The sequence below is a fragment of the Mirounga angustirostris genome, unplaced genomic scaffold (genome assembly GCF_029215605.1).
Source record: "Mirounga angustirostris isolate CCGP_5_RB_7025 unplaced genomic scaffold, mMirAng1.0.hap1 SCAF_3, whole genome shotgun sequence".
In the NCBI taxonomy this organism is placed as follows: domain Eukaryota; kingdom Metazoa; phylum Chordata; class Mammalia; order Carnivora; family Phocidae; genus Mirounga; species Mirounga angustirostris.
The window spans coordinates 105,366,713-105,379,398 of record NW_026991711.1 but is presented as its reverse complement, the minus strand read 5'-3'; the positions used below and the strand labels follow the sequence as shown (position 1 = coordinate 105,379,398).

Genomic DNA, 12,686 nt, shown 5'->3' with positions numbered 1-12,686 from the left:
CTGTAACACACTGGGCTCTCCCAGAGCAGAGCCTACTAATTTTTAAAATTCCAGTCTTTAAGTCATGCTGGTTGTAAGAACTCATGAAATTCAGCCCCTCTTGCTTTCAAAGCCAAATGTCATGGGGATTCTTCTTCCCCATGCAGGCTCACTGGTGTGACCGTCTATTTCTAACCCTTCTCCATGCCCCTGGCTCCTCCCAATTGCAGACGGCTAGGACCCTTTCAGCTCACCACCTCATCTTCATCTTTCCTATCCTCTTCCATGTGGCCTCTTCTTTACCTTTAGTTGGGGTGTTTCTTCTGCCTGTCTTTTGGTGGTTTTCTGTTATTTATGCTGATTTGAGTGTTACCATGGGACTAGGTGAGCTTAGGGTCCTTCTACTCTGCCATCTTCCCAGATTCCTACACTTATGTAAATTTCAAACATATCAAAGATTTATTTTTTTTAAGTGAAACTATATTTTTTATAATAAAGCATGTAAATATTCTAAAACCTTGTTTTAAGAAGGCCTTTAAAAATGTGTCAGAAACCCAGAAATAAGAAAGAAAGAAAAAACCCCTAAAATTTGACTGAATAAAATAGAAAAAAACTTCACTATATCAAAAAACAAGCAAAATACTATAAAATCAAAGATAAAAGATAAACAATAAAGATAAAAGAGAAAACAAAGTAGAAACAAATGGGACACCTAACAAATAATTTTGTAATATCCTAAGGTGCTTATTTTTAGTAATCAATAAAAACAAGATAGAAACTACTAAAAGAATGTGCACAGACAAATAATTCTTCACAAAAGGGAAAAAATCAATAAACATATACTTTTTCATATATATCAGTAATCCATAGCACATGTTTTATTAATATTTTGGGAAATTCCAGTACAATCAACAAATGGAAAGGATTTTCTTGTCAATAAGCCAGTGAAACTTAGTAGTCTCATTTTTCTAGCTTATGTGGTATTTATTCTGAATGTGGCCTCTTGATGTGGGGAAGGAATGGGATAAGACTAACAGTATCCTCTATGATTCGCATGGAAATCTGAGAATGTCTTGGAATTTTCTAGATTTTATATATGAGACAATGATCTATTTATATTGAGATGTGTTTATAATTTTAATACAGAAATAAATGATCAACATTATTCAAAATATAATTTTTTAATACACTTACATGTTGATATTTATGCCTCAACCACTATGAAACTCAGACTATTATTAAAAAGAACCTTTCCCTCTTTCTTTACACTGAATTCAGACTCTTGCAGATCTTTCATAATTTCTGCTTTGAGATCAGGTGGTGCTGTTGTATTAAAGTAGCAGGTTTCTGTCAAAAAATCACAAAGCAGTTCTCCATTTTCATTGCCATCAATAAAACAATCAGATATGTCCATGGTGGACAGAAGGTCATAACACTCATACTTAATCCCCAATTTATCCAGCATCTGAGTGAGGTCAGACGATGTGACATACTGACAGAGGTCATCCTGAGGTAAGCGGGATCCGTACTTTTTCCACAGCTTGTCCCAGCCACTGATTCCTGTGTGATAAAACAAAGTTCATGCTTTTACTTATTCTTCTTCTCATTTCCCTTCTCTGCCAGGAAGTATACTACATGCTTAGAATAAAGCAGCAATAAAGAAATATTCTTGCCTTTGGGTAGCTTAATTTAAGAGGTGCACAGCAGGGAGAAAGAAAGTTAAATACACAAGTAAATAAATCACATATCAGATGGTGCTAAGTGCTAATGAAAAACAAATCAGAACAAGGAATAAGGAGGGTTAAAGAGTTGGATGGGTTGCTGTTTATATAGAGTGGTCACAGAAAGTCTCTGTAATAATGTGACATTTGAGCAGAGATATGAGAACAAGCCATGTAGGTATCAGAGGGAAGATTACCTTAGGTACAGAAAAGAGCAACTACAAAGGCCCTGAGGCAGGAGTATGCTTGTCATGTTAAGAACTAGCCAGGAAACCAGTGAGATTGGAATTCAGTGAGCAAAGGGGAGAATAGAAGAAGATAAGAATGGATGAGTGGTGGGGAAGTAGATAGGGTGCCGTATCATGTGGGATGAGATGGGAAGCCATTGTAGAGTTGTCTGAAATAACTTTCTGGATCGATGAACATATTCTATATCTGCATTGTCCAATATGGTAGCCACTAACCATCTGTGGCTAAGGAACATTTGAACTGTGGCTAGTATGAACAAGAAAATGAATTTTAAGCTTTACTTCATTGCAATTCATTTACATATCAATTTCAATAGCCAAATGTGGCTTTTATACTGGACAACACAACATTAGATTGACTCAACCTGATTTACATTTTAATAAGGTTACTTAGTCACACAGATGAGAATAGACTATAGGGCCATAAGGGCAGAAACAGGGAGAACGGTAAGGAGGTTATGGCAATAATCTGGGTGACAGAAGATGGTAAATTGGAGCAGCTAGCTTTTGGAGGTGATGAGAAGTGGTTGGATTTTTTATATATTACGCTCCTAGATCCAGTGAGATTTGCCAACAATTTGGATATTGGGTATGAGTGAAAACAGAGTCAGTGACCCCGATGATTTTGGCCCAAGTACCTGAAAAGAGAGAATTGCCATTATTGGAAGTGGGAAGAATGAGGGAGGAGCAGTTTTAAATGTATCATCAGGTGTCGAGTTTTGGAAATATAAATATGAGATATCTATTGATACCTCTTGGACATTCCAGGAGTAATAGGAGGAAGGCAGGGGTTTATGTGAGTCTTGAGTTCAGAGGAGAGGATCTAAGAGTAAGAACTGAAACAGAGAGAAAGAGCACAATAAATACAATGATAATTTTCTCAAACAAAAAATGGGGTAGCCACTCATGTCTCCACTTATAAGATGCTGCCTTGCACTGCCAATAAATAGGCTGATTCTTACAAATTTTCTTCCCAGCTTTAGAAGATGTTTTAGCAATGTCTATTGTGTTTAATTGTAAACCCAGCCCAGTGTAGAAGCTAAGAGATGCAGCCTCTGAGGGAGAGAGACACAGGTTGGAATGTACTTCTGACACTTCATGAATAAGATGAGATTTGTTATTTAGTCTCTGAGAACCTTAGTTTTCTGATCTATAAAGTGGGGATAACCATACTTACCTCAAATGCAAGTGCAAGTATTAAATGAGATAATTTAAGTGAATTGTTGCACAATGCTAAGCACATGCAGATGGGTAATAAGTACTTATAAATGAACATCATATGGAATTAGTTTGATAATATATTTTCACTGGCTGTAATCTTGAGACTGTGAAAAAGCAAACTTGCTGTTTAGAAATCTATAATACTACTACATCAACACAAATGAGCATCTGTTTGTGGACCCTCTAATACCTGCATATAATAATGGGATGTTACATACACAGTTGATACAGTGTAGTAATTAAGAGGGTCTATAAAGCCAACTGCCTAAGTACAAAGCCTGACTTTTCCTCTGATAGCTCTATGAAACTTTCCCTCAGTTTTATCACCTGCAAAACAGGGAAAACAATAGAATTTATGCATAGAATTGGGGCAAGAAAAAGTAAAGGAAATAAGAACCATGACTGGCACACGTAGTAAATAAACATTGTTCAAGTACTGGAAAATTAAGTTGGACTTGGCAAAGCAATGTAAGAGAGAACCTATATTCCAGGATTAATAGTGAAGATTTCAAAGGCTTGAGATTTTTTTGGTTCCCAAGCCTCTTTTATAGTCTAATGAAGTAACTGACTCTCCAGCAAAGTACACAAACAATAAATACCTATACAGTTACGCATATGATTCTTGGATGCTCAGAGACTCCTGGCCCTCATCCATGGATTAGGCTAAAGTCTCCTGATTGAACTCAACAAAACGGACTATCCAAGGCAGAAAAGAGTAAAATTTAAATAGCTTAGATAATTGACATTCCACTAATATTTCAGAGGGAGCGATAACTGCAGGGTATGCTCTAGAAGGTAAAATTGGAATGAAGGAGAAAAAACAAAGCCTCAGTCCAATGAAAAAAAATAGGGTCATGAGTATGTATTAAAAAATCTTTCATTACAAAGACAGTGATTATCTGCCCAAATAAGAATACGCCTACAAATAAGACTTTACAAGAAAATAAATATTTCAATGAGTTGAAAAGAAGCTCTACTATCATTATTATTTTTATTTTTAAGCTGATAGAGAAAAAAAATAACCAAATACTGATTGCAGAAAATTTACTGGTGTCAGTGTTGTGTGACTTGGTGCCATTTCTGAGCTGAGCAATTATACACTTTCTAACTGATGCATTATCATAATGGCTCTCAGTGGGCACAACATATGGTGTTACTTTTGTTTCCAACATGATATAAACCAGGTTCTTTTTTCTCATTGTATTATAACACCCCATGATTTGCCTCCTTCCTTAGTCAGGTAAGGAGAGGGGAGAACAAAAAACTAGTGTCTCCTTCTGGCTAAACCCCCTTAACCAGAGAAGTTGCATTTTAACTAGCAACTCTCAAAACTAGTGCCTGGCTACTACATTTGCAGAAAAACATGCTACTACTGATATCATTTTAGTGTGAGACACTCATTTTAAAAATCCACCTCATTTGTCCTTATTTCTCTTCCTTTTCATCCCCAGATCAAATCTTTTATTTTTATATAATCAGGAACTTCTGCTTGTTATAATTAAATGACTATTTACTGAGCTGGGCTAGTTCTGTAACTGATACTTACAAATACAGATAAAAGCCTCTCTTCCCTCAAGCAACATGTATTCTAACAGTAAATGCTGTCATTTAACTCTGATTTCTCTGTCTTTTCCTAATGAGCTTCATTTGCCTACTCTCCATCGCTTTTCTCTGCCTATTCCAGCATGCACTTTAGTGTGTGTGTGTGTGTGTGTGCATGTGTATCTTCTTTATTGAGTCTTTTACTCCTGTTTATTAAACCTATCTTCAAATCTCCAGAACTTTCTATGTTCTCTGATTCCAAGTCCATCATGTAGTTTTAGCCAAAACATGCTCTTTTCTTAGACACATTCAGAACTAGTAGTTTAGAATATTATAAGGCAGAAATAATAAGTGATTATAAAATATTTATTCCGTTCAATTCAAATATCTATTGGGTGTGTTCTAGGTGCCAAAGAGATGAGAAGCAGAATGGCTGCTCTCAAGGAGCTCTCTTTAAACTCCTCGTATGCCTCTGATAAGAAACATAGCACACTGCCCCAAGTGTTTACATGCCTCCTCCACTACATAGGAGCTGTCCAAAAGCAGAGGAAAAGTAATCGTCATCTGCATCCTACAGAGCCTAGCAGTGACTGACTGTAGAAGCTCAAGAAAAGCTGAATGAACCAAACCTACAAAACAGCTATCCTGTGCAGACAACATGGGACTGAGAGTACAGGCTGTGTACTGTTTTCAATATGGCTGAACACACATGGTACCTAGGTACACGTGGTACACATGGAACACAGAGCCAACCTAGATTTCTCCATAATTCTGGAAACTGACCCCATATTTCATTATCTTATGATTAATAAATTGCAAAAATGAGTGTCCATATGCTACTCAAATAACAGTAATTCAGTCTATTCAGAGAAATAACTTGTCAATTCAGTAACAGGTCAGTGTCTGAGATGGACAGGAAAGAGCCTTAGCTATGTGGCATATTTAAGATGACCCTTTAAAGCAAGATGGTAATCCAGACATACTATTATCTGCCTAGATATTAGCTATATGAGTGTTCCTGGAAATTTAATTTAGTAACTAGTTCTAGGTTTGTCTGAATCGTCTGCAGTGAGCACCCAGTTTTCTGCGTTGAAGTGTAGCTATGGATGACAATGCTGCCTGAAACAAAGCTTTCTTCCCAAACAGGTTTCTGCACTTCTAGGTAATTATGAAGCAAATTCTACCCAGAAAGTGACTGCAAGAGGCTTGATAAGAACAGAACTTAGTGTGAACCATTTTGGTATAGGTGTTCCAAGTTTTAGGGCAATATTCAAGTTTAAGGAATGTTTTCATGGGGTAAATATGGAGAAGGGGGTTTCAAGGATTATAGTTTGAGCTGAGAAGGCAGTTTAGGGCAATGGTTTTCTTATGGGGTGAAGGAGGAAGTTACTCAGGCACCTCATATGACCCGGGAAGCATTCTCAAACTTGGTTGCCATCTACAAGACTGGTCTGGGCAGACAGGGATTTGAAGTGGTATCAGCAAATGAAAAAATGAACAATAAAAATGTAGATCAATCCTATACATGTTAATTGGATATAAGACAAATCTGATTGCAAATTTCTTGTGATTCAATTTGTTTTTTCTGTTGGAAACTGGCCATGATCTATCTTTCTAAAAGCTGACCCATATATTTGTATTGACTTTGTTAATGCAACAAAGAAAATATTGCTATTTTTAAAAAAGGAAACTGCAGCCACTTCCATACACTAAGGGGCAATACAGTTTATCCTGGGGAAATATACTGTGGCTAAGACAGGTTCATAGGTGCACAGATTTACCCAGGTGAGAGAGGTAGATCAAAAGGGAGTTAAACTGCTCCAAGGAACAAATAAGAGGGATGGAAGGGAAAAGTGAGGAGTTGGTATCTTAGGAAAAGTAGTGAGGTAAGAGGATATGGGTGAGGTCTGGGAGAAGTTACGAGTGGGTGCAAGAGAGAAGGGCACCACTGAGCAGGAGAAAAGCTAGGAAAAGAGTGGCTGTGGGACTTTGCGCTAAATTCTGTTCCTGCTGTCCTTCTATGCCATCAGTCTTGCCATCTCCCAAAAATCAAAGAATGGTGCTTTCGAGAATGTAGGAAATAGGGCTCTGTCTGTGTTTGGAGCAAAGCAGAACAGGATAAGAAAAGGCAGGTGAAAGACATGCAAGGTTTGGAGATAGGAAATCAAAAATTGAACTGGCAGCAGCAGTTTGGGGCAAACAGTGGTTGGCAACCATCAGGAGCATGTAAGCATGACCCCCAAGATCCTTAGGAGTCATGGGGAAAGGGATGGATGACCCAAGTTACTTGGGATAAGGGATCCCATCATTTTTTTTCTGGATTTGTAAGAGTTATAAGTGATCCCCTAAGACTGGGGAATCTGGAGACATTCAGTTTATACTAAACTGATGACAAGATCAACATATTTGACAATTTTATTTACCTTTTCAAGTAGAATATTTTCTTTACTGAAAAGGAAACTATATTGATCAAGGTGGCTTGTTTTTTATTACATATATTTAATTAATTTCTTTCCTTAATAACTCTTCTGATAGAGGCAATAAAGCTGTAACTTTTAGCCTTAGGAGATAATTGGAAAGTCCAAAATAAAATGCCTAAATTTATCTTCTTTTGTTAAGTTGTTCTTTAAGAAGAAATGTATGTATGATATTTCTCTTGTAGCTGTACAAATCTCTTCTCAGAAAAGTGCATGTGATAAAGGCGGGGGGTCATTAGAGTCCCTTTAATAATTGGACATTTGTTATTTGTTGCATTCTTACGTGTAGGAACAATGTCTATGAACAATGTTGTCCTCTTTGGGATACCTGTCTCCCATGATGAGTACAGTAATGAGGAGTTTTTTACTGTATACAGAAAAAGTTAGCAAAATATTTCCACCATCAAACGACATTGACTGAGTATCTTTTGACTCAAAATACTTTTTAAGAAAAAGCTAATTGATATTTGAGTCTTTACTCCCTTTCTTTGATTTTTTCCCTGTGAATGTATATATACATAGTATAAAACATAGTACATACATACATAGTACATATGAACCACATATATGCATAGATGCAATGCAATGTAGGTATGATTATCTAGAAATAGCCCTTGAATAAACTAAGACTCATAGACCAAGTTCACACAGCTAGGAAATGCCTCAGCATTCTTGCTGCATGTATCACCATATATTTCACCGTGCCTGTTTTGGTTTGAACATTTCTTGATACTAATAATTGTATTAATTGTATTGTATTAATATAATTGTATTAATTGGATTGTATTAATATGGATTGCATTAATATAATTCATGAGATAGCCAGCAGAATACTGTATTCATAAGGGTACTTAGTCAGTTCTCAGTTGTTTGCAGACTACTCATGTCAAACTTTAGACTGGCTTTTTCCTCTTGGTAGAAATATATTCGTAGAAAGCTGCTTTCTGACACTGAAATACTTAACTTCTGAAAATATTTAAGAATAAACCAAATATAAGAAAGAGTGGATCTTCTATTGATATGAAATATATCCTAATATCAAACATACATGACTTCTGGATAAATTGTTATTTCTATCGGTAACACTTTTTCTTTATTATTGATACAGATTATCAAGAATAGACTGCTCTCATTGGTAACAACTAAGTTTTCTTTTGTATTCCTAAATGTAGTATAATGGCTTTACCCAAGTGTCTTAATTTAGACAGAGGTTAGTAGGAAGCATCCAGTTCACATAAGCCCTTCTAAATGGGAAAACAGAACTCTCCCACATAAATGAGTATTTTTAATTAACCAGAGATAAAAATAGTATATCAAAATGTTCCTTTAGGGAAGAGGTTGTATACAGGAACTCTCATTTGCAAAAACTCCCACATGAGTTCAAACCTAGAATTACAGGCAACAACCCTATTTGCCATCTTAAAGTCATTTCTCATATTTAAGAATTGATGAATTTTGTGACATATGGTTTTGAGTAGGGGGTCTGGTATACACTTAGGAAGATAGAGACTGTTGTATATCTAGAATCAATCTGCCTAGCACTATGTAGACAATCCACGAAGATTGCTGAATGAAAGAAGTAATGAATTAATGAACTCAACAATGTCAGTGTTTCATTTATTAACATGTTTACTTCTCTATGTGGTACTTATTATATACTGGAAGCAACATGACATGATCAAATGCCCTCTTTGGAAAATAAGACAGAAATACAAAACAAGTGAACAATTTCTGGTAGTTATTTGAGAAAATCTACCATGAACAATATTGATAATGGCTCTAGAAATGCAAATTAATCAAATATGAAGGCATTCCAAATATTTAAACCATTATTTATATTTAATAAACATCATAGAAGGGGAAGAGACATTCAAGAAGCAAAAAAAGGAGGTAAACAGAAATATTTGCTGTTTTTGGCCTCACTAAAAAAATTCCTATTAGTGGTATTTGCTCTATGTCATATAAAAAAGAATTTATATATAGACAGCAAAGAAAAATTTTCCCCAGAGAAAGAAGTAAATAGACATTTAATTCCACTAGACCCCTTAAATTGATAGCTGTTATGAAGGACTTTCCTAATACTGTGTTAATTAATTGACTACGATCAGAAGCCAAGTCAAGAATTTCATAATGAAGACCAAATATAGCAGGCTGCCTTCAAACACATATATCCAGCACATATGCACTATTACTGTTTTAAAATTCAGGGTGAATGTAAATAATTTACCTGACACAAGAATAATGAGCATCTTAGCGTTGGTAGCTAAGAGACTATGGAAGAATTTCAGGGTAGCTGGTATATCTTTTACATAATACAGCATCTAGAAATGAAAGAAAAGAGAAATTAGACACTTTTCTATGTCAATGTCTTTGTTACTTAGGCTAGATACTCATCAGAAAGTTTGATTTTCAAGTTGAGAGTTGTACTCAACAAAACACTTTAAGAATTTAAAAATTAAAGATGTTATATGGAGAAAGAAAGTAATAATGTGATAAAATATTTGAGAAAAGGGAAAACTATGGTATTTGCTCAATTACAGCCAAATAGTTTTAAATGTACTCTTTCTGACTTCAATAACAGAGACATTTATAGCTGGAGATACTTAGTCTCCACTCCACATTGGGGCATCGATTCTATGCTTACTCTACATTTTGTGAATTATAGTTCTTCTGGGAGAAGATGGTGCTGGCCCCATAAAAACAGACCCCATTTCATGGAACATTGCTTTAAAATTAAGCCCCTTGTACCAGCTTTACCATATGCTCACAGATGCTTTTTTTAAATCACAGAAAATATGGCAGGCTCTGATGTTGACAGATTCTCTAGGAAAATGGACTGAATAAAGCATGAGATTACATACTTGGTCACAAGGTGCTAGGGGTCAACCTACCCCTTTTTAATAACTCTGGACCATCTCTGATGAAGTTCAGGGAGAGGCCTTTCCACTCAACACAGGTAGAGCCTAGAATTATACATTGGCAGTGGAAAATTTTCCCTAATGGCTTGCATCCCTGGAATATACCCCGACAGATACTTACTTCTTAAATCTCATCTCCATCTCTCTTGGGCAATAATTTAATATTCTATTTAGATGCCCATGATAGAATTTTTTGCATTAAGCAAACACAACTTAAACTACGCCCCTTTCACATGAATGAATGAAATAAAATGGAGCTGCACATGGCCTATGCTGCTTCAGGTCCATATTTAGTATCATGTCATTCCATGCTGTTCATGACAGGGATAGGTACCCAGATACATAATCCATAAGATGGCTAACAGTCTATGACGTGACCTGGCTAAAAAAGAGGAGGTGGGCCAGAACAGATGCTCTGAAATTTGATCTAAGAGATACTGAGGTTCTCTGAAGTTGACTGTGAACATTAAGTTGAAAGAATGTCATGAGAGTGTTAAGACTATAAGGAACAATGAAGAGACAAAGATATAACATAGGGAAAATGTATACTAGACAGGGAGGAAGATAGAGGAATAGAATAATAATGCAGAGGAAGCAGAGTTGCTTTAGAAAGAAGGAAGATGCATGGAAATTTTGAGAGAAATAGAATGATCTCTGAAGCTGCAACATTTTATAACAGGTAAAAAATGGGATCCAGAGTACAAGTGGAGGGACAGGTTTTTGATAAAAGGTGGCTTTTGTAATTAGATGAAAGAAAGAGATGTTGGGTACAGATGCAGCTGTGTTTATAAATTTGGAGGGTGAAAAATGACTTTCCATTTGATGATTTCTCTTTTTGCTATACAGTATGAAGTGAGGTCATCAGCTGGGAATGAGTGGTGGTGCAGGGGTTACAGGAAATGTAAGGAGAGAGAAGGAGGTATGAAATAGTTAATATGAGGAGGGAGGAAATTAAATCTAATAGAGAAACATTATAGGTTTGATGGACAATTTAAGTACTCTCTTACAGGTAAATGATTTTGTCAGCTAGGAAAGCAGAGGTGTAGGACTGCTTGGATAACTAATGTTGGAGTCATTTCTTCCTTTGATTTCTTGTAAGTTTATTCCTTTGGGATGACTGCACTTGTGGACTGTGGAAAGATGTCTCTTACTGTTAATATTGGTATTTCTAAAATATACACATTTTCTGATAGTAGACAACACCCAAAGTCTATACACTCATATGTCCCCATAACATCTAATGAATGCTCACCCCCTTTCCAAGAAACCCTCCAGTGTATTTCTAAGAAATACACTATCAGTGCTGGATCATGGAAATAAATTCCTACTGAATGACTGACTGATGTAAGTAAACTTTATTGACCTAAGAATGATCTAACCTGCCCCTTCTGTCACATGCACACTAGCCAGGTCATCAACAGAAGGGAAAGAAAGGATTCAGAAAAACTCTGGGACATCGGTCCATCCAGACCATTAGAGCTGTGCTAGAATATGTAACACTCTACTGCCCTCAAAACTATCTATGAACTTCCAATCCTACAAAAATTAATTAAGCCAACATTGAAAAAAAATCAGTAACTGAAGGTGTTTGAGTATAAAAAAATTGGCTTTTTGAATGTTACAGAGAATCTCTCAGTACTATCAACACCTTTATCCTCAATTCGGACAGATAATGTTCACTTGTAAATCAGAAACCAGATTTCCATTTTTCTTCCTAAAGGTAGAATATTAGGCATTCTTCATAAATATTTCTGAAAAAAATCTTTCTGAGAATATATAACAATAAATATTTCTTACCTGAATCATATGAATAAAGTCCCACTTCTGAAATTCTTTTTTCTCTATGATTCTATTTTGATATTCAGATGATGTCTCCTTATGCCAAGCAAACTTTATGTTCTCGAGGTTTGATGTCTTGGCTACAAGCTCTAAAATATAGAAAAGAGATGGCACACCATCAATTTTAATTGCAAATGCAGAATCCATTTCCATTTCAAATTTTAATGCAATCAATGTTATATACATAACAGATATAAAACACATTTTTCTTTTTTATGTAGCTCTGGAAGACCAGAGAGTTCATCCTGATTTTTTTTTCTAGTATTAAATGAAATTAAAGATGAAAGAAAGAGTCAATAAGAAATAATTATGAGAACCCTGATCAGACATTGGTTACATTATCTCAGTATTAATGGGGAATCAACTGGTGAATTTTATCAGTGGAAAGCAAATGATATGATTCTGTAACCCAGGAGTTAGCAGACCATGGCCCATGGACCATATCTGGCTCACCACCTATTTCTAAATAGACTTAAAGCTAAAAACATACTATTTCACTTCCTGACTTTATGCCTTTCATATCTCATACTGTTAGACTTTTAAATGGTTGAAAAAAATCAAAAGAATAACATTTGATGATATGTGAAAATGATATAAAAGTCAAACTTCTGTGTTTATAAAGTTTTATTGGAACATACGAACACTCAGTTTATCAGCAGCATCTTTGGCTGCCTTGGTGCTACCATAGGAGAGTTGATTGGTTGTGAGAGAGATTGTGTGGCCTAAAAAATATTTACAGTG

At 35.7% G+C, this 12,686-nt stretch overlaps 1 protein-coding gene across 1 annotated transcript in view; it reads right to left on the bottom strand.

Moving 5' to 3' along the window:
- Positions 1-833: 833 nt before the first annotated feature.
- Positions 834-12,686, bottom strand: part of HNMT (histamine N-methyltransferase) — a 41,677-nt gene continuing 29,824 nt past the window's right edge. Inside the window, exons 5-7 of the mRNA XM_045868944.3 lie at positions 11,904-12,034; positions 9,416-9,509; positions 834-1,539 (exon numbers count right to left, since the gene is read on the bottom strand). Of these exons, the coding sequence (XP_045724900.1) occupies positions 1,184-1,539; positions 9,416-9,509; positions 11,904-12,034 (581 nt within the window). The 3' untranslated portion in view covers positions 834-1,183. The remainder of the gene's footprint in view (positions 1,540-9,415; positions 9,510-11,903; positions 12,035-12,686) is intronic.